This window comes from Pseudochaenichthys georgianus, chromosome 9, assembly GCF_902827115.2.
Source record: "Pseudochaenichthys georgianus chromosome 9, fPseGeo1.2, whole genome shotgun sequence".
In the NCBI taxonomy this organism is placed as follows: domain Eukaryota; kingdom Metazoa; phylum Chordata; class Actinopteri; order Perciformes; family Channichthyidae; genus Pseudochaenichthys; species Pseudochaenichthys georgianus.
This window is the reverse complement of record NC_047511.1, coordinates 27,316,673-27,338,030: the sequence shown is the minus strand read 5'-3', so window position 1 is coordinate 27,338,030 and position 21,358 is coordinate 27,316,673. Positions and strand designations below refer to the sequence as shown.

Sequence of the window (21,358 nt, the reverse complement as noted above, 5' to 3'; positions counted from 1 at the left end):
TGTTTAATCTTATAATTGACTCCTACTCAAAGCCCTGTTCCCTGCACTCACATACATATAACCTGCTCAGAGGTGCGGTGTGTGTATGTAATACTGTTGGTGAGTGTGAGTGTGTGTGTGTGTGTGTGTGTGTGTGTGTGTGTGTGTGTGTGTGTGTGTGTGTGTGTGTGTGTGTGTGATAGAGAGAGTGTGAGTTGTAAAAAAGGAGAAATGAAGCGAGCGTGTCGGGCTATCGGCTCATGACAGTGAAAAGATAGATGACCATGAGTAGAGGAACGGCCTCCCTGCCTGTATAACATCTATCATTGCTGAACAGACGTGTGTGTGTGTGTGTGTGTGTGTGTGTGTGTGTGTGTGTGTGTGTGTGTGTGTGTGTGTGTGTGTGTGTGTGTGTGTGTGTGTGTGTGTGTGTGTGTGTGTGTGTGTGTGTGTGTGTGTGTGTGTGGTAATAACCTGCAGATGAGACTTGTGGTTTACTGTAACATGACTTTGCAGTCAAAAATATACTCCGAGATATTCACACACACACACACACACACACACACACACACACACACACACACACACACACACACACACACACACACACACACACACACACACACACACACACACACACACACACACACACACACACACACACACACACACACACACACACACACACACACACACACACACACACACACACACACACACACACACACACACACACACACGTTCTCACTCTCATCCCGTCACATATTGACGGACGGTCAGGGCCCCTCCCCGTCGCTATATTACGTACAGGGTACCCCTTTCCCGTCATTTTCTACGGGCAGGGCGTCCCATAGACCTTCATTGCGGACACAGCGGACCCCTTGCCCGTCAGGCTTCTACGGGCAGGGCGTCCCATGGACCTTCATAATGCCTATTTTAAGGTTCATTTGGCCATTAAAATGCGTTTTGATCTCATTTTATGCGAGTAATGAGTTTTTATTTCGGATTATTTGTGCAGTACATGTACATGATGTTTAGTTTGCTAGTTATGACGAAGATTACTTCATGAATGTGTACACATTCATGGTTGCTAAGGTGGTTGCTATGGACGCTCAACAGCTCCCAGACCACGTGATCAACAACAATGGCTGCCCTTCGTGTTATTCTCGGTGGAAAAATGCCTATTTTAAGGTTAATTTGGCCGTTAAAATGCGTTTTGATGTCATTGTATGCGAGTAATGAGTTTTTATTTCTGATTAGTTGTGCAGTACATGTACATGATGTTTAGTTTGCTAGTTATGACGAAGATTACCTTACGTCTGTGAGGAAAATACATGGGGCTCAGAGCCTCGTATTTTTAAAATCTTTTTTTCCTTCTAATTTGTTATTCTTTTCAAAATAACACACTGTTATTTACTCACCAATAACATACAATTATCCTTGCTTTTATTTATTGGTTTAATTTAATAATCTCGGTCTTTTTTGGTGTTCGTCAGGAACTGAATTTCAAAATAAAAATAACCGGAAACAGACGTAGGCCTATAAGGGACAGTTCGAGCATCATTGCGATTGTCAAAATGTTTGAGTTTAGGATGGCCGAAACACTACACTACCCAGAATCCCCAGCTATCGTTGAGGACTACAGTCCCCGTGATTACTCTTCTAGGTCTGGGATTGGATGTTGGAGTGGCAGTGCGCCAAGGTTACAGCGTCAAACAGCTGTGTGAAATGGAACGAAACCACGCCAGACTATCCAAAACTGGAATCGAACGCCCCCCCAGAACTACACACTACACTATTGTGTTTCGCAAAATGTTCTATGGGACGTCTCTACTGAACTTTTTCGTTTTCCCACAATTAGAAGTTGCCAGTATTAAACACATTGGTGTTATCAAATGTAAAACATATAATTAATAAATGGATACAAATCGCTGTCCATAATGCGCAGCATCAATATATAGCATTAATATACCCACATGAAAGCTCATTGATACTTTGTAATTCTACTCCACTACAATTCAGAGGTTAACCTGGTATTTTTACTCCACTGCATTTATTTGAGTTACTTTGCAGATTCTGATTAATGATGTGAAATATAAACAACCCTTAAATCAGACTTTAGTTACACCGGAGTAAAATTCAGATAAGGTGATTGTCAAGTGCCAATAATCAGGAGAGATATTTGATACTTGTGCTTGAGAAGACTAAACATGTATCTGCAATTGACATTAATGGAAACGAGTAATAAAGTATATTAATTACTCGTTATTCTCTACTAATAGTTAATTAAAGACTATATATTATGGCTATTTTGCACATCCCTTTCAAGATTTCAAGATTTTAAAGGTGTATTGACATATCATTTACACAACTTACGGTGTAGTTATGAAATGAATGACAAACTTGGGTCACAGGTCCCTCAACAGTGCAGTACAAGACATCTATCAATATGTGTGTACCTCCACCATTAAACTGTCATATTCTGCACATTTCTTATTCTATCTACATACATAAGAGTATAATCCATATGTATAATATCAGTTAAAATAAGTGCTTCAACATAGTTAACATTGCAGGAAAGCAATATATTAGACGTTAAGTACTTTGTATTTATCTGTAGATAGATACCCCCAACGTTTTTTTCTTATTTAAAAGAAGACCGTAATCTGTTATTTAATGTTTAAATAAAGGTTAATTCGTTTTTCTGTTTTGCACCTCCTCCTATTAATATCTTTGTACATCCTGCACTAAACTGTTTTATTGAAGAGATCACTTATAGTATCTTCTTGATTTTTTATATTCTATATTTCTATCACAGACCTTCTACTTTCCCCCTATGAAAGTATATGAACTCTTAATATTTTTTTAATCAAATATAACACATAAAAACAATAATTCAATAACGTGCTTTAACCACTAGGCACACAAGGTACACACAGACACTTATGTACAACATCTGAAGATGTGTAGTTTTATTCATGCTTTCACATAATTTTACAGCATATTGCTATACTATTTCAGAATCAGTATTTACATTCTTACATTCAAAATTCAATCCAATTCAAATCAGTAATATCTTTAAAAACTACAGTCCTTTTTTATCAGCTGTGCACCGTTATGGTGTAAATATAACCTATCTATGAATTACATCAAATGTAAAAGTCAGCCGAATTAGTGTTGATACTGCAAGGAGACGTATTGTGTGAAGAGAAATTGAGAAGTTTTTTAATTGTTGATATATTTATGATCCACGTCAAGTATTCAGTTTCGGCGGCATTTCTTCAGTTTTTCCATAGGTCTTATCATCAGGGCGCTATAAATAAAGAACTACGGCAGATCTGTAATATTTAATGCAGCCGAACCGTGTATTACAATGCCGTTATGTGATGACTTTCAAAGAGAAAAGCAAGAGCACTCGGAATTAAGTATTATTTGAGTCTTTTCAAATGTTTTCCGGATTTCATATAATATAAAGCATGCATTGCGGCTAAAACATCCAATCAGCGTAGCTGAGAATCTTGGGTAATCGCTCGAAATGCCCACGTCTGTTTCCGGTTATTTTTATTTTTAAATTCAGTTCCTGACGAACGCCAAAAAAGACCGAGATTATGGAATTTAACCAATAAATAAAAGCAAGGATAATTGTATGTTATTGGTGAGTAAATAACAGTGTGTTATTTTGAAAAGAATAACAAATTAGAAGGAAAAAAAGATTTTAAAAATACGAGGCTCTGAGCCCCATGCATTTTCCTCACAGACGTAAGGTAATCTTCGTCATACATAACTAGCAAACTAAACATCATGTACATGTACTGCACAAATAATCAGAAATAAAAACTCATTACTCGCATACAATGACATCAAAACGCATTGTAATGGCCAAATGAACCATAAAATAGGCATTTTTCCACCGAGAATAACACGAAGGACAGCCATTGTTGTTGATCACGTGGTCTGGGAGCTGTTGCAGCATCCATAGCAACCACCTTAGCAACCATGAATGTGTACACATTCATGAAGTAATCTTCGTCATAACTAGCAAACTAAACATCATGTACATGTACTGCACAAATAATCAGAAATAAAAACTCATTACTCGTATAAAATGACATCAAAACGCATTTTAATGGCCAAATGAACCTTAAAATAGGCATTATGAAGGTCTATGGGACGCCCTTCCCGTAGAAGCCTGACGGTCAAGGGGTCCGCTGTCCGCAATGAAGGTCTATGGGACGCCCTTCCCGTAGAAACCTGACGGTCAAGGGGTCCGCTGTCCGCAATGAAGGTCTATGGGACGCCCTGCCCGTAGAAAATGACGGGAAAGGGGTACCCTGTACGTAATATAGCGACGGGGAGGGGCCCTGACCGTCCGTCAATATGTGACGGGATGGGAGTGAGAACGTGTTGCGCGCACACACACACACACACACACACACACACACACACACACACACACACACACACACACACACACACACACACACACACACACACACACACACACACACACACACACACACACACACACACACACACACACACACACACACACACACACACACACACACACACACACACTCTTGCACGAATACTTTAACTACTTGCTATTCCATACTTTGTTAACATTAATATCTAAAAAAACATGCAATAGCAGCAAACACCATTTACTAAATATTAATTTTAGTGTTTCGTAGTTAGAAGTCTGTTCTAACAGTAGGTGAGGAAAGACTGAGACAGATGGATAGAGAGAGAGTTTGGGAAAACAGAGAAACTAGAAACATCAGAAACCTTTGTTTCACCCACAGTAGATGGTGAACAGGGATCAGTCAACACAGAACCAGTATACTCTACAATAGTATTTTATTCACTTGATTATTGACAGCTTTGGACACACACACACACACACACACACACACACACACACACACACACACACACACACACACACACACACACACACACACACACACACACACACACACACACACACACACACACACACACACACACACACACACACACACACATGGAAATGTAAAAACTGACATCTGTTACAGAATGTGATAGGACGTTAATCTTAGTGTCTCTTGTCAAAGTCAAAAAAATGCATGCCCAACCATCTTCCTTAAAGGGGACCTATCATGCAAAATGCACTTTGTGATGTGTTTTATACACATGTCTCCCCGGTGCGTTGGGGAACTCACGCAGCGTCAGAAAATAAAGCCCTCTCTCTTTTCCTCCGTACCCAAATCTTTTAAAAACGGGTGTACAATGAGCGGACACAGATTTGCTGCCGATCTGACGTCAAATCGGCGACGGACCCACAGAAAGTTGCTATCAGAAACTATGCCTGGCGTGTTTTGGATGTAATCTCGTCTTTGTTTACATTAGCAAGCCTCGCTAACACTCAGAGCTAACCTGTACTGGCTGGAGAGCACATGTGTTTAAAAAGCAAGAAATAAAAAAAGAACTCACCTTGTGATAAACCCGCAAGAGAAAAAGCATTTGAGCTCCATACTGTTTAAAAATGAATCCTTGATGTGGTTTAAAACAGGATGGCGTTTTATCACAACAGAATTTAACTTTATCTCCGGTAGAATTCTGATCAGGCATTAGCTCCGCCTCCTCTTCTTTCTTTTTTTTCAAGCTAAGGACCCACAATCCGCGTTTCTCTTTCAGGGCTGCAAAAGAGGGGTATGAGCAGTATGAGGCATGGCTACAATGGGTGATCTGTTTGGTATTTTAAGCAAAAAACTTCACAGACATGTTTTGTATAGGTATGGCCCTATAATATATTTTTCCAATATAGCATAATAGGTCCACTTTAATTTTAATTTGAAATCAGGTGCTAATGGATATTATTCATAGGGGATAAGGTTAGCAATCTTTTTATTTTGTATTAAAAAAAGGCATTACCCAATAAATCCCTTTTCCACCACATCAGACAGCATGACAAAACACCAGAACACACTGTAAAGGTGAGATTTAGTGGTATTACTTTTTTTTATGAAATGTTCCCACAGTAAAACCCCTTATAGTCCACCTAGAAATAGTCCACTCATGTCTCGTGGAACAGTAAATTCCTTGCATACTGTAAAGGCACCTCTATGATTATAGTTTCTGGGGAGGCGAGTGTTGTTTGAACCCCTCTCCAAATCATTTTCCTGTCACTCTGTGGGTTTGATGTGCAATGTACCACAGGGGTAAAAGGGCATCCTGACCTGAAACTCTGGTGAAAGCTAAAAAAAGGTCACGAGTGTCATGCTAAGACAAGCACTCCAATATAAAAAAAGTAAAATGAGACAAAAAACTACTTTAGAAAACAACACTCTTGTGGCACTCTACCGCTTGACACACACTGTCGGAGAAAAGAGTACATGATTGATCACATTTTTCACTTATTTTATCCATTCTAGATGGCAGAGTTGAGCTAGACAGTTATAAAATGGAGAAAGTTCACTCCAACCTGAAATGCCAGGCAAGAACAAAAGCCAACGCGAACACAGTTTAAGCTTTGGAAAAGCACCAGTGGATTCTTGACAGACAGAGCTCACCTGTTCTTAAAAGCCAGCAGGCTTCATCGACATTTGTCTGAGGTGCTAAGCAGAATCCCCGGGGGGCTTTGATACTGCCTCACTTTAGTGTGGCGGTTGTCAGACTGATATGGGGAAAAACAGACGGAGAGACAAGGGGGGGAGCTGTAGAGACAGAAGACGAGGGCAGGGCGGGGGTAAATGAATGAAGGGCAGGGGATCAAAGAGAAGCAAGAGAGAGAGGGGAGCTTGGACAAAGCAGTCTAGGTTGAATTTTGATGAAAAGAGAAGAAAGGAGAGAGAATGAATGTATGATATTTAGAAGAAGAAACACTGATGGGAATTTGAACCAGTACAGAACAATTTAAGAGAGCAACTTTTAGTAAGGAGTCTCTTGAGTGGCTAATGTTGATTGATATTTTAGTGATACCGTCTTGTTTTGCTCGAAGACCACATTCTTTCTACAGAATTTGCTGTCTAACTTAATGCTCCCCACTAATGTTTACTTGGTGATTTTTCTGGGAGAATAGGACTACAGGCATCTTATTTCCCCTCCGCTCTAAATGTCAAAGTGAAGATGGTCTAAAAGAGCTCCTCATTTCTGCTTCTATGCCTGGCTCTCTTTACTGCTATCCCTCTTCTCTCCTCCTTTTTTTGATATGCCAGTGAACTCGCTGGTTCTCTTTGTATTTTTTATACAGGAGATTGGTATTTCTCAAGTCAGTCACCTTTTAGAACATTTCATAAAGAAGGTGAGATACACGTACTACGGTCAAAATGTCAAAACTTTGCAAAGAAATGCTGGAATGTAGTGTGTTCGTAATGTATAAGTTGGTTACACATTATTTTTACATTGCATTTGAAGCACTATCCCATAATACATCCCGTGGGATTGACAAATGAAAGTGTATTATTAACCCTCTAAGAGAGAAACATAATCTATGCATTTTAATACGTTGGCTTTGAAGTTTAAAACTCAACAGATTTGAGTCATTTGATATTTAAGCATACATAACTCAGTGACATGTTTTTTTACTTAAAACACCTCAGCTAATTTGTTGATTGATTCTTTTGGATCTCATGTTACTCTTACTGTACCATGGTCTACATTTGAATCTTTAGCTAACCATGCTTACCAGCTAATTTATTCACAGCACCCATGGACATAACCAGAACAGACTCCCAAAGCATAATTTAACAGCTTAGATTAATTGTTCTTGTGTACTTATTGCAGTGTGAACAGAGCTCTAAATGTACCCATGGACAACTATTAACCAAGGGTAAATGCTAATCCTTAAATGAGAATGTAGAAAATGTAAATGGCTTTTCAGAATGTGTCTTTTACTACCCCATAATCGTAAAGTACTGTAGTAAATATCTCATTTATCCAGCCATACAACAGCCTTGCAATTACATTCACAATGCACAAACTGTCATAAAGTAATCTGTTTCATTTGATCTTCTAATCGGCATTTTTTATGTATAAGGGTCCAGGCAAAGATGTCACAAAAGGGTTAGTCAAGTCATTTTTTTTAAAACGGAAGAAGACCTTGATCTTTGACTGTTTTCTTATCTGGTAAAAAATATATTCTAAGATTGTAAGCAGTTAAAAAATATGCTCCTTGTTATACTTAAACTGACTGAACGAGTAGAGTAGGCTCCGAGCAATGGAGCTATAGCTTTTTAGATAAGGTCAGTTGTGCTTCTTCAATTGAGTTTTAGTGTTGGCTGGAAGGCAAAGAAAGATGAGGAACGCTGTGACATTGAGTAACAGGGACTCCTGTTGGAAGTTCCTCCTTATATCCGTCCTCTGCTGTGCTAAATATGTGTTGAAGGTGAAACAAAGAACAAAGACCATGCACCAGAGACATGCTGCTCCAGAGGCCCGTTTACTGCTTAATGTGTTCTCAAATGGGACGGCTGATTACAACAGTGCCTTGTTTGATCTCCTGCTGCTGTTTGTGTTCATGTGTGTATGAATCCAACCCCACACCACCACAACAGTGCCACAGCTGTGAATAGAGAGTCCCATCAGTTTGGAGGCTTGTAACGAACTCAGGACTTAAAAGACGACTTACTGTATCATTAGTCATTTTGGGAGAGATTCCCCCCCTTCTTTCTGACAAACAGCCAGGAGGTCTGCTGTGCTTAACATTAAAAAGCTTTGTTAATTAGAAAGGTGTTTGATATGCAGCTCTCCAACCGAGAGACACACACACTCTAAAATATGAGGAGGATCACACCGTTGTGATGGGCTTTAATGAATAATCAAAGCTCTTGACAAAGAAGTCTCCTTTTGAGTTGATAATGATGGTGGGATGCAGAATAAGAAGATGGACTTGTTAGTTTTGGCTCCTTTCATCTGTGAATGCATTAGTGTTTGTGTCTGTCTGCACAAGCAGGCATTTATGTGCTTTTATTTTGTCAGTTTGTGTGCTTTGTTGTCAGTTTCATATCATTATCAAACTAGGGTAGACAATGTGTTTAAACAATTATTTTTGTTATATTTGTTCAAAATATGTTGGCATCCAACATAAATACAATAGATATGTTGTTTTTTTACATCCATCCATCCATCCATCCATCTTCTCCCGCTTATCCGTGGTCGGGTCGCGGGGGTAGCAGTTCCAGCAGAGAGCCCCAAACTTTCTTTTCCCTGGCGACATCAACCAGCTCTGACTGGGGGATCCCAAGGCGCTCCCAGGCCAGCGAAGAGATATAATCCCTCCACCTGGTCCTAGGTCTACCCCTTGGTCTCTTCCCAGCTGGACGTGCCTGGAACACCTCCCTAGGGAGGCGCCCAGGTGGCATCCTAACTAGGTGCCCGAACCACCTCAACTGGCTTCTTTCGACGCGAAGGAGGAGCGGCTCAACTCCGAGTCCCTCCCTGATGACCGAACTTCTCACCTTATCTCTAAGGGAGACACCAGCCACCCGGCGGAGGAAACCCATCTCGGCCGCTTGTATCCGCGATCTCGTTCTTTCGGTCATGACCCATCCTTCATGACCATAGGTGAGGGTAGGAACGAAAATGGCCCGGTAGACAGAGAGCTTTGCCTTCTGGCTCAGCTCCCTTTTCGTCACAACTGTGCGGTAAAGCGACTGCAATACCGCTCCCGCTGCTCCGATTCTCCGGCCCATCTCACGCTCCATTGTTCCCTCACTCGAGAACAAGACCTCGAGATACTTGAACTCCTTCACTTGGGGTAAGGACTCATTCCCTACTTGGAGTGGACAGTCCATCGGTTTCCTGCTGAGAACCATGGCCTCAGATTTGGAGGTGCTGATCCTCATCCCAGCCGCTTCACACTCGGTTGCGAACCGATCCAGTGAGTGCTGAAGGTCGCAGACCGATGAAGCCATCAGAACCACATCATCTGCAAAAAGCAGTGGTGCAATCCTTAGTCCACCGAACTGCAGACCCCCTCCCCCACGACTACGCCTCGAAATCCGATCCATGTATATTACAAACAGGATTGGTGACAAAGCGCAGCCCTGGCGGAGGCCAACCCTCACCGGAAATGGGTCCGACTTACTGCCGAGGACCCGGACACAGCTCTCGCTTTGGGAGTACAGCGATTGGATGGCCCTGAGCAGAGACCCCCTCACCCCATACTCCCGCAGCACCTCCCACAGTAACTCCCTGGGAACCCGGTCATACGCCTTCTCCAAGTCTACAAAACACATGTAGACCGGATGTACTCCCAGGCCCCCTCCAGGATCCTTGCGAGAGTAAAAAGCTGATCCGTCGTTCCACGACCAGGACGGAATCCGCATTGTTCCTCCTCAATCTGAGGTTCGACAATCGGCCTGACCCTCCTTTCAAGTACCTTGGAGTAAACTTTCCCGGGGAGGCTGAGTAGTGTGATGCCTCTGTAATTGGCACACACCCTCTGATCCCCCTTTTTGAAAAGGGGGACCACCACCCCGGTCTGCCACTCCTTCGGTACTGTTTCCGACTTCCACGCAACGTTGATGAGACGTGTCAACCATGACAGTCCCTCAACACCTTTTTTTTACATTCATAGTGATATGTTTACATTCATAATGATAATTAAAGATCATTTTAGAGGATTTGGTGTTGGAGGGAGGCCTGAAGGGACAGGCTGTTGGTGTTCGCAGCTATCTTGCTAGACTTAGCGATTTTCAAAGCTATTACTGTTAGCTTCTTTTATTGGAAAACAGTTAGGGTGTGGTTTTTGGTTGGATAATTAAAAAAATCTATCTTTCTCTGGATTGTTTCTCCAATGTTGCCTTCCCGATCTTTAAAAGAGAGTTATTATAGAAATAAGTGTTCATTAAAATGGAGCCCTTATGGTGGAGCAGTTGCTCTCTATCTGACCTTTTGTTGCCCCCATCTGTTTCTCACCTCCTGTAGAAATATATTTTCTGTATTTTAAGCTACTTTGTGTGGGTGATTCACAAAACTTAACCATACTGTAGGTGATTAAAAAAAAAAAATCCGATTGGATAATAAAGTATATTATCATGGATTGGGATAGAAAACACTCACAAGAATTTCCATTATTAGAATAACCCCCTCATGAGTGACGATTACTGTATAATTGTCACACAAGTTCCACATCCATACAAGTTAAAATTCAGAAGAAGCTGATATATTGAGTTTACTGTGAAATGTATCATCTACCACCAGTAACGACCAAAGGCGAGAACAGGATCCCCCTGGCTGCCTGTGGAGAGCAGTGCAGACAGACCAATGATCAGGTTTTCACACACTCATTTTCACATTTCATCTCTTTATTTCTCCCCCCTCCCCCAGGGAGCCCTGCCGTCCGACAAGCCTGCTGCCTGCTGACTGGAGCTCTGGGCTGGGTTTGGGAAGGGAAGATGAGCCATTACCTCCAGGTCTGGAGACCCTTCCTCTCCGACTGATGCAGCAGGACTGCACTTCTGTCAAAACCCTGCTTTTGAGACTGAGACGGACACTGCAGGAGGTGGGATATAAACACGCACACCTAGACACAAGCTTACAGACCCTTTGTTACGTGGCTTTATACTTGGATTAAGACATTGACTGTCACAAAGAACAACAATCCCTAGAATAGAAGCTGAAATTCATTATAATCCCTCTTGAACCACATTAAAATACCTCTTTTGATCAATTTATATACATATTAAATTGTTTTAGAACCAGCAAGGGTGAGGGGTTAGCAAATAATGAGGCAATTGGCATTTCAAACTAAAACATTTCACTGATAAATTCCTCCCTCCCTGTTTTAATACGCTCTATTTCAGCTCCATGAAATCATCTCTAAGTGGATGCCTTTCCGCCTTTGTCCCTGTAATCACTTTGTTTTGTTAAATTAAGGAGATTGAACATTTGGAGGAGAAAACTTAAAGGCTTACAGTCTTTGAGCGTTTGCCATCATGTTCTTTATATTCACACATGTAAACATGTGCACACACATACTCTACACATAAATCCTCCTATTTCTTTGGATAATAGTGTCAGCTAAATGTTTAAATGCTTTTGGTCTGCTTATAGCTAAAGTTCTACCTCAGGCTATCAGGCCATCTCATTTACGAATGTCGCATGAAACCAGGGAAATTACACTTTACTATTATTGATGTGATTAGCTGTAATGGTCACTTAGTAAAGCACTGACACGTTGCAATAGCTGCACAAAGTTTAACTGTAAAAGCCAGGGAGCTATATTGATGGCCCTGTGCAGTCATGCAATCTTTCTACTGTGGGAGTTATTTAAAACGGAATGGAAATGGAAAAGAATAATATTACAGGGTGTTTCTTTTCTTTCATTGTGATTATTTTTGACGAACATAAACATGTGATTGGCGTTTTATATTTATGGTAATTGCAATTTGCACAGAGCTTGACTTGGGGCACATTGTCAGTCATTATGATGAAACATTCAATCAACTGCTGATTGCAAATTCCATATTTAGTTTGAGTTTGCGCCAGTCCAAAATTACACTCATTTGGAAAATGGCTTAGGCATACACAATTGTTTACGTTTTTTTTTAGCTTCAATAGAACTTGTTATACACTTTGTCATTATAAATGTTAGGTACATTAGAAGGATGTTGGTAGTAATACCATATTCTTTGGAAGTTGAGCTGAAAAACAAGCTATTAGTAATGTCTGGATGCCGTTCTCTTGTAAATTTACAAGGGTGACTAACCCTTACCAAATACATCAATGTTATACAGAACCCCATTCAAAAATACAAATGCACAAAAAGACATGTAAAAGGGTACCCAGACCTTCCCTAATACCCCACCATTAGTACCTCGAGGCTAAGATCAAAGCTAGCTGTGAGGGCCTCTCTGAGAATTACAGTCCTCAGAGGCTTATGTACAACTTTCTCCCTTTCTCTTCACTTTTCATCTCTGTGTATTTTTCCTCCCAGAGCCACTGTGAAAGAGACATGGGACATGGAAATGATATGATAATAATTAGTGGAGAGAGACTAGAGTGGTTATGGGGAGACTAAAGCGAGTGCAGGAGAGAGTGAGAGAGGTTACACAGCAGCAGAACATGAATATGAAAGAGGCGACACTTTGCCCTCTTTGCTTGCTCTGTGGTGTCATTAACTTGCACATTTTGTTAACCTCCATCAAGAGATCCATTCTTCAGCGAGGGGAGGGTGAATCGGTATGTCTGTATGCTTTGCATTTTATTTGCTTGACCTTCTGGTATTGAGCCTGTTCTTTTCTTTTGTTAACCTTAACTTATCTTCTCTCATCTTCTCTTCCCTCTAATGGCATTCAACACACTGGTCAACTTGATATGTCACATAATGTAGTGCCGTTCCAGTCTAATCATTATTAAAAACAAAACGAAAAAGCCTGGACGATGCTTTCAAAGAGGCAGAGAATTACCCTAATGACTCATGTAGTGAAAACTAACAATTATGAACCCAGGCGTTCCAAGTCCACTTGTCATCTCATTATCCCAGATTTGATCCATCTGTTATGCTCTATATCAGCCACTACTGCAGCATAGACTGTATTATATCACCGTTGAACAACCTTATAATAAAAAGAAGAACCTTTTTTTAGGTGTCCCACAAATACAATTACATTGTTTTAAACAATTCAATAGAATAACTTGGTAAATGGTTAGGATTGTGCAGCAGTTTTTGCAAACTTCATACATTATCCAGATTTAGGTGATTAGTAGTGCCTCAAGCTAGACTGTCCATCATACTTTTTAATGAATTAAGTGTTGTTGCCAACTGAGACAGAACATGCTTAATTAAGCTTTCAAAAAGTCCAGTTATATTAGCCAGCTTTATGAACAAGGAAGTCTAATATCATTCAACAGTTGTGAGCAGAAGGACCTGGTAGCAGTAAATAAAATGATAAAAAAACATAAAATAACATACCAGTTTCTTAGTTGCTTTCAAAAAGTTATAACAAGGACAACATCCATCATCAAAAGTTAGGGATGGACTGAGGAAAATCTCTCTATTTCCTGTTCATCTCTCTCTACTTACTGCAATAAAGGCTTAAAAATGCCCCAACAGTGTATTTGCTCCATATACATTAGCATATTTAAAACAGCTGTACAGACTCAATCCATCCTTAAGTTGTTTCCCTCTCAGCAGTTTATGCTGTCGGCTGCACAGAGATACATATCTAATATGCCACTGTCCACGTGTGCCTTTATGTTGCCCTACACCAGTGGTTCTCAAACTTTTTCTGTCAGGCCCCCCCTTTGGAGAAAAAAAAAAAGTCGGGCCCCCCCCCCAACACAAATAGTCAGGCTCAGTGGCGGCGCCAGAGATTTATTTTGGGAGTGCTCTGGGGTAGCTTGACGTTTCATAGAGGGTGCTCAAACATTTAGGGTTTCCCATTAATGTACCGGGCGCTACAGTGGAATTTTCTACTGCAACAATCCCCACGCATACGTACCCGCAACTGTTACAATGAAGGCTCGATAATCAGCTCACGGCATATAGGTGTAAGCAGGGGTAAAGTGCTATTTTTATATGTGGTGTGTGGAAGATTTTTAAATATTGAAGTTAAAAGCATCAATCTGGTGCACTTTGAGAGCAAAATGAAGAGATCTATGGATACATCTCTCAACACCCATATGAAACAGAACTGTAAACAGATTGACTATTTCTTTATGGATATTTTACAAATCACTCGCCTTTTAAACTTTATTAATTTTTTAATGTCATATAGTATTTCATACCTGTTTTTAATTTATTCTCTTATTTTTTATAATAATCATATAAACGTGTGCCTCGGAAATAATTGTTTACATTAATGGTGACCAAAACATTTAAGACCCACTGAGATAACACTGAGAGAGTCCTTTAGCTCACTGAGCCTCTCAGTCTGACAGGAGAGGACTCCTCCACTTTGTTGTTGAAAAAACTTATATCCGTTAGCGTAGCTCGCTAGCACCAGAACCTAACATCAACGATCTCGGGTACCGGTGCGCTCTCTCTCTCTCTCTCTCTCGCTTGCGCACACACACACAAAATGGCTCGTTCCACACACACACAGAGCCGAGCTTTAATGAAACACAGACACCCAGACGTAGTACTGTACTGTATCATATTATTTTCGAATCAATACTTTTTTTTAATATGATTTTTTTTTTTTTTAATCTTTTTTTTTTTGTATAACCATTTTTCCTCCTGGTCTCTCGCGCCCCCCCTGTCATGCCTCTGCGCCCCCCTGGGGTGGCACACCCCCCACTTTGAGAACCTCTGCCCTACACAATGATCCCTATTTGTCAATGTCAGCCATGGATTCTAGAAAAACGGTGACATCCTTATATATATATATATATTGGGTATATATATATATATTATATATATATATTATATCCTTATTGCATGTTGTTGCTGTCTTTGTGGGCAATTGGTATGAGGTTTTTTGCAATATCCGCACATGCACTGCCAGGCCTTGTTAGCCTTTGTCCCTGCAGCCCCTCGACCCATCCCAGTGACCCTAACCCCCAGGCAGCTGCTCGCCTTGTGGCAGCAGCTTATTGTTGCTGCCTCCACCAAACCTTATAGAGATAGCTGTCTGTATGATAAAGTGCATTTGACAAATCTATTGTTTATTTCATATGAAGCAGTTGCATTCATCTCTGAAGCCATTGTGAGACCAGCTTTATGAAAAAGGAAAAAGCTAAATTATTAATAACAACAAGTAAAAGAAAGTTAGCAATGCAGGTGCTGATATTTCAAATGTAAAACACTCACTCTGTTTTTCAAAGAACCCAATAAATCGAATTGCTGTTTGTTGTTAAAGATGCTGCCTTCAGACAAAAAGGCCAAATGTCAATGAAAGAGACTGTGAGGTTTTTTTGTTAGATTTTCATTTCGTGATTCACACTGTGAATGTGATTAAAGGGGTGTATCAAGCAAAAAAACCTGCTTTCCTTTCTCGGGCCATTCATCATCTTTAGACATTTAACTTCTAGGTAGTGCAAGTCATTAAATCCAGAGCTCCCAGGCAGCTTTCCTCATTCTCTAATCTGAAAGGATTTTTACTGAACCACATCTAATTGTGAGGACAGTTGTGTGTTGCGGCCTGTGGCACAGAGGTGACCTTAAAGAGAATGTGTGTGTGTGTTATAGAGAGAGAGGGAGAGACAGAGAGTGTTAGGGTGTCAGTGAGTGTGCGCCTGTCTCTCCACATGGGGAAAGGCATTGATCACCAATGACACATTGAGGGCCTGCCGCCATAGCGCACCTATAATTCTGATAGGGAGGTATGCTTCTTTAAAAGGTCAGCCAAACCAATAAACCATCAAATTTATGCCGTGCAAAGATTTGGTCCCTGGAGTTTTTCAGAGCTACCTTCAAAACCTGAAACAAGGCCAAAAACATACACAAACAACACAAATATTTTAGCCAAAGCAGCATCTTTTGTTGGATGTTTCTCTCCAACATTAGAGGGGTTGGGTTGCATATAAATCTGCAAGAAGGATAGACCTTTTCTGAAGTGTGGAGGCTGAACACGTTTCAGGCTCATTCTTAACTTTACCTTTTCTTGTTCCTTGTCACGTTTTTGTCATGTGACCTCTCGTATACTTCCTGTGAGTGCTGTCATGTCATCACCATGCTGCATTACATCCAAATCAGCAGTCCTGCCTGAAGACATGAATTTATCTTCTCCAGTGTTACCATCTGTCCTATCATAAGCCCCCACAGGTGACATTTAGACCACCGTCTGCTCTCTTTAAGGACTGTGTGTGTCTGCGTACACGTGACAGCTTGTGCACCCTTTGCCACATGAATGTGTGCAGTGTGTGTGCGTGTGTGTATGTTCTAACCCCCTCTAGCTGCCCCTGTCCTCTGCCCACTAGACACCTGTGTGGAGAAGCAGAGCCGAAATGAGTCTGATCGCAGCTGGTTTTAAAAAACATGGATTATTTAGAAACTTGGTGAGAAAAGTCACAAGAGGGATGGACCAAGTGTCTTACATTTTCAGGAACAAAAGGTGCTTCAAAGATTAAGGGACAAGATGTATTATTGCCCTGCAGATATTCTGCTGAAAATGACTTCTTCACTGAGGTTTGAGGATGCTGCAGCTCCAATGAGCACCTATCTTGATATAACTGGTCTATCTTACCTCTCTCTAGCTTCTTATTGAATGAGAAGCCAGACTTAATTGTGTAATGTTTTTGTCAATATTGCTTATCATCACATTTAATTGGAGGTATTGAAAGTGAAAATACTTGCACATTCCTTTATCTTGTTACAAACAGAGGAGTATTAACTGTGACTGTTCATTCTATGCAGATCACTATTTGACCAGCAGCACTTAAAGACCTCATCTTGATGTCATTTATGTTTTTGTCTTTTTCAGAGCACTGAGACAAGTCCTGCAAGCAGCCTCCAGTCTCTACCCATAAGCCCTTGCAGTGAAAAGTCCCTTCCATTTAAGGTAACAAAGCAGACCATTGTATGTTGCTTTAGGCATTTCAACAATACTGAATTTAAGATAGAAAGGAGAGATTTACTCTATTAAAGTGTCCAATACGTTTCTGCCCAGTTTAATATTTTACAAAAACATACCTTTTTTTACACAACATACATCAGTTTTGTGGAGCTCTGTAGATGTGTATTTCGGTGGCCAAAAATGAAACTACACACATTTACTCAAACACTGATCAAATACATAGAGCCTGTTAGTTTCATTAAAAGAACACAGCAGTCGGTCTGTGATCAAAAATAGGAACAGAATCCTCTTTTGATCCATGTGTCTCCTCCAGTTTTTCCATCATCAGAACAATTAACAGCCTTTTTTCCACGTTGGCTTATAATGAATCACAAAGAGTTCAAATAGGAAGAAATAGCAGCACGACAGGGAGGGAGAAGAAGAAAAATAAAGAAGCGAAAAGCAATGAGAGGTGAGGATACATGGGATGAGAAAGGGGCAAAGTGCTTTGCTTGACAGGCCCAAGACCCCCCTCTGTCAACCTAGTCCATCAGCAATGTGTGATAAGATGTATTAATGCAGGGTGTGTGTGCGTGCGTGCGTGCATGTGTGCAAGATTTAGGTTTACCAAGGGAGAGCTTTTGTCAAGCTTTTCTCTGGGATTTAGTTGGATGGCAGCATAGCTCTTGTTAGACCGGAGAGAGAAGCAGTAGGGGCGAACCTTTTCAACTCTGTGCTGCTTTTTTAACCCCCCCTTCTTTCACATACGGGATGTACAGAATAGTAACATCTCTATAAAATGTAGTGCAGTATAATGCGACAACAAGGTAAGGCCCTTACACAGTGCCAATGTAGTCGTGTTTGTGTGTGTGAGAGAGGGTGGATGCTTGTGTGAGTACATGCCCTCTTTATTGACCTACATGGAGTATCAGTGGCAGCGCGAGGATAAGAAAACATTTCAAAATCTAGGGTGTTACCCAGCATGCAGAAAGCTGCCCTGGCTCAAACTTCCAGGGTCTTTGCTTTGTTTCTCCATCTTCACGCATGGAAACATAGAAAAGTTTAAATAGAAAAGTTAGAAACATATTTGGGAAAATGTCTTTTATATTTCTATTAAACAGTCCAAACCTTTATTATAAAGACTGGACATGAAACCAATAAATAATTTCAATATTCCAGCTATAAAAATTGATTAACTCAGATGTAGCTTGTATGGAGAAAATGTTTTAACATAATACATAATATTGAAACTTGATTAGGGAGAAAGAAACTTGTTTTGATTATTTTTTTAAGATCCTAAAAAATATCCTTAAAAGGTAGGGTATATGTCATTTTGGAGAAACCAGCTCGAGTGCGCTAGAATTTGAAAATACACAGCCAGAACAAATCTGCCACTTCCTTACAGAGCCCCTCCTCCAACACACACAAACGCGCACATGACCAATGAGGGCACGAGATAAGTTTGTGCACAGATGGAAGGCTGACAGGCAGGTAGGCCATCCAGTTATTTTAGCCGGGCCGGCTCAGATGATTGGTTGTGCTTTTTACAGTACTACGGCTTCCAGAGATGGCATTTTTGTTATGTATTTATTGTCAAAGCATTTAATATATTCATTGCTATCGGGATGTTAAGAGCATTCCATGGAATATAACAAAAAGTGTTTCTGAAATAAATTACATACCCCACCTTTAAGATCCAATTTTAAGAACAGGTTTGATTGATTGAAAAATGGATTGTGGTTTTTCCAAATTGAGAGAAGGAGGGCAGTGGCATCAAAAACAACAGCCAAAGGACAAAAGGTTAGGTAGGAGACTTTAAGAGGTAGCAGAAGTGTGATCGGTATTTATAGCAGAGAATGAGTAAGCAGGTGGGAGGCAAAAGCTAACCCTTTGACAGAGCTGAAGGCATCGAAAAGAAAACACAAATTTGGAGGTGGCCTATTGCATGAGGGAAATATGGAGAAACAGTTGCAATGCTGAGCATTTTACATTGTTTTACTTGATTGTAAGATAGGCTCAGGAGCAAGTTCTTACAAACGAAATGCATTTAGTTTGAAGATATTAAGTTGGATACATTTGTATAAAGGAAACATTTACATAGGAGTGCAAGAGATGGAAGTGAGAGAGAGGAAGAGTTTGAGGAGGAGCATGAAAGAGAAAGAGGGATGGGAGGGAAATAAGAAAAAGAAGGTTTGAGGGAGGGGCAAGAAGCAGAGACGTTATCCTGGCGCTCAAGAAAACGACTCCGTGGGTGTAAAAATAATCTGGAGTAGCCACCTGAGAGACTGCAGTGTCACAGTGCAACCCAGTTTAATTTAGACTCAACGCATATGACATGATTTTAAACAGATTTTGTCCCAGTTTAAGTGTTCTACTGTATTTTAAAAGACTGAGGTAAAAATGATGAATAGAGTTGTTACAAGAGGTTTATTCAAACCACCTGAGTTTAAAAACAGCAACTAGGATAGCAACTTTTGTAGCTAATTAAGTAACATTTGTGTATGTTCACCTGGTGTTAGCAGACATGAGGAACTTCTTTTTATAGTCAGACATGTATCATTGTGTCAAATGCTGCATAATTAGAAATTAATGCTGCATAATTGTAATGACTGCCTATATATAATTACAGGCTGTTCCCCACACCAAGGTCAGTGGGGGCGCTAAAAAGACTGTGCACAAAATCACGTCAAGATACAAGTCTCATGGGCGCATAAACTCTACACGAAACAAACTCATGCAACAGACAATAATAAACACAAACCCCTAAAGATCCCACTCCTTTGTGAGATCCGTTTGCATCAACTTCATAAACGTTGTCCAATTCCATCTACCACAAAATATTTATCCATGCCTTGTTGGCAAACATTTTGTGTAAAAAACAATTGAAGTGTGTCACGCTGCAACATAGTGTTTTCTTTTTATATATCATTCCATTACTCACCAGTATTCCTTTGAAATTCATGCAGTTCTGTTATATAATGCATTTCTGTAGAGCCTTAATGGACAGAATAGGATGTATAATCAGTAATTAAAGGGCACACACACATAATGTTATATTCATGCATAAAATAGAGACACAGCATCTACAGTACATACTGTTCAGTATGTATTTGTGTTTTATAAAAAAGCTTCAGCAAAATATGGTTCTTCTGTGTGGGAAGCACATTATAGACATCACATTTCACCAAGGGAGGGGATATTTTGTGTGGCTGCATCTATGAACTATATTTAATTACATTATAGAAAAAGTTGGAAAGCAAAACAGCCGGCCAGTCTCATCTGTGTCTCTTTTTTTGGCTCTCTCATTGGTAACCTCTCCACCAACACACGTTCCTGCCCGTTGTCTGGGCCTCACACTCAAAGCTAGCATGGCCAGTTTTCTCACACAGAGAGAACATTCTTGGGAGTTTCTGTCCTGAATTACTTTATGCTAAATATCTTTTCCTCCATAAAACTGTTTTGATATGAATTATGTAATGTTTAAATAAGGGTTTTAGATCTCAAAAGAATCATTACGCCCACATCCTAAAGGGTAATGTCCTATAATGTATTCTCTAATACATTAGATCACTCTTTTTCTGGGACAAATTATACTTTGTGGCTGTTGTTTAAAAGGGAAGATTAAATTGTACTACCAGACCTACCTCATCCTAACACTAAACAGCTGTGTCATCTCAATGAAATGTAATGAAACACATTTTTTTCTGAAGGAACCATCCATGACACCTGCTGATAAGAGGAAAGCAGAGATCTGGAGTGAGCAGTAACTAAAGAAAAAATATTCAAGAGACTGAAGCATCAGCTAGAGTAAAACATATTGACAGCAAAATGTCCTTACAACAATAATAATGATTCCAGATGGCAAATGTTTCCTGCCAAGCATCTTAAAAGGTTGTGCCTTTTAAGTTTCAAAGAGTCTTAATGAAATCAGAACACATAGACAATTATTCGTAGTC

General features: G+C 40.3%; 1 protein-coding gene across 2 annotated transcripts in view; it reads left to right on the top strand.

Moving 5' to 3' along the window:
* ccser1 (coiled-coil serine-rich protein 1) overlaps window positions 1-21,358 on the top strand; it is a 139,370-nt gene that overhangs the window by 31,799 nt on the left and 86,213 nt on the right. For both annotated transcript variants that reach the window (XM_034091017.1, XM_034091016.1), the window contains exons 7-8: window positions 11,293-11,467; window positions 17,331-17,408. In XM_034091017.1, the coding sequence (XP_033946908.1) occupies window positions 11,293-11,467; window positions 17,331-17,408 (253 nt within the window). The remainder of the gene's footprint in view (window positions 1-11,292; window positions 11,468-17,330; window positions 17,409-21,358) is intronic.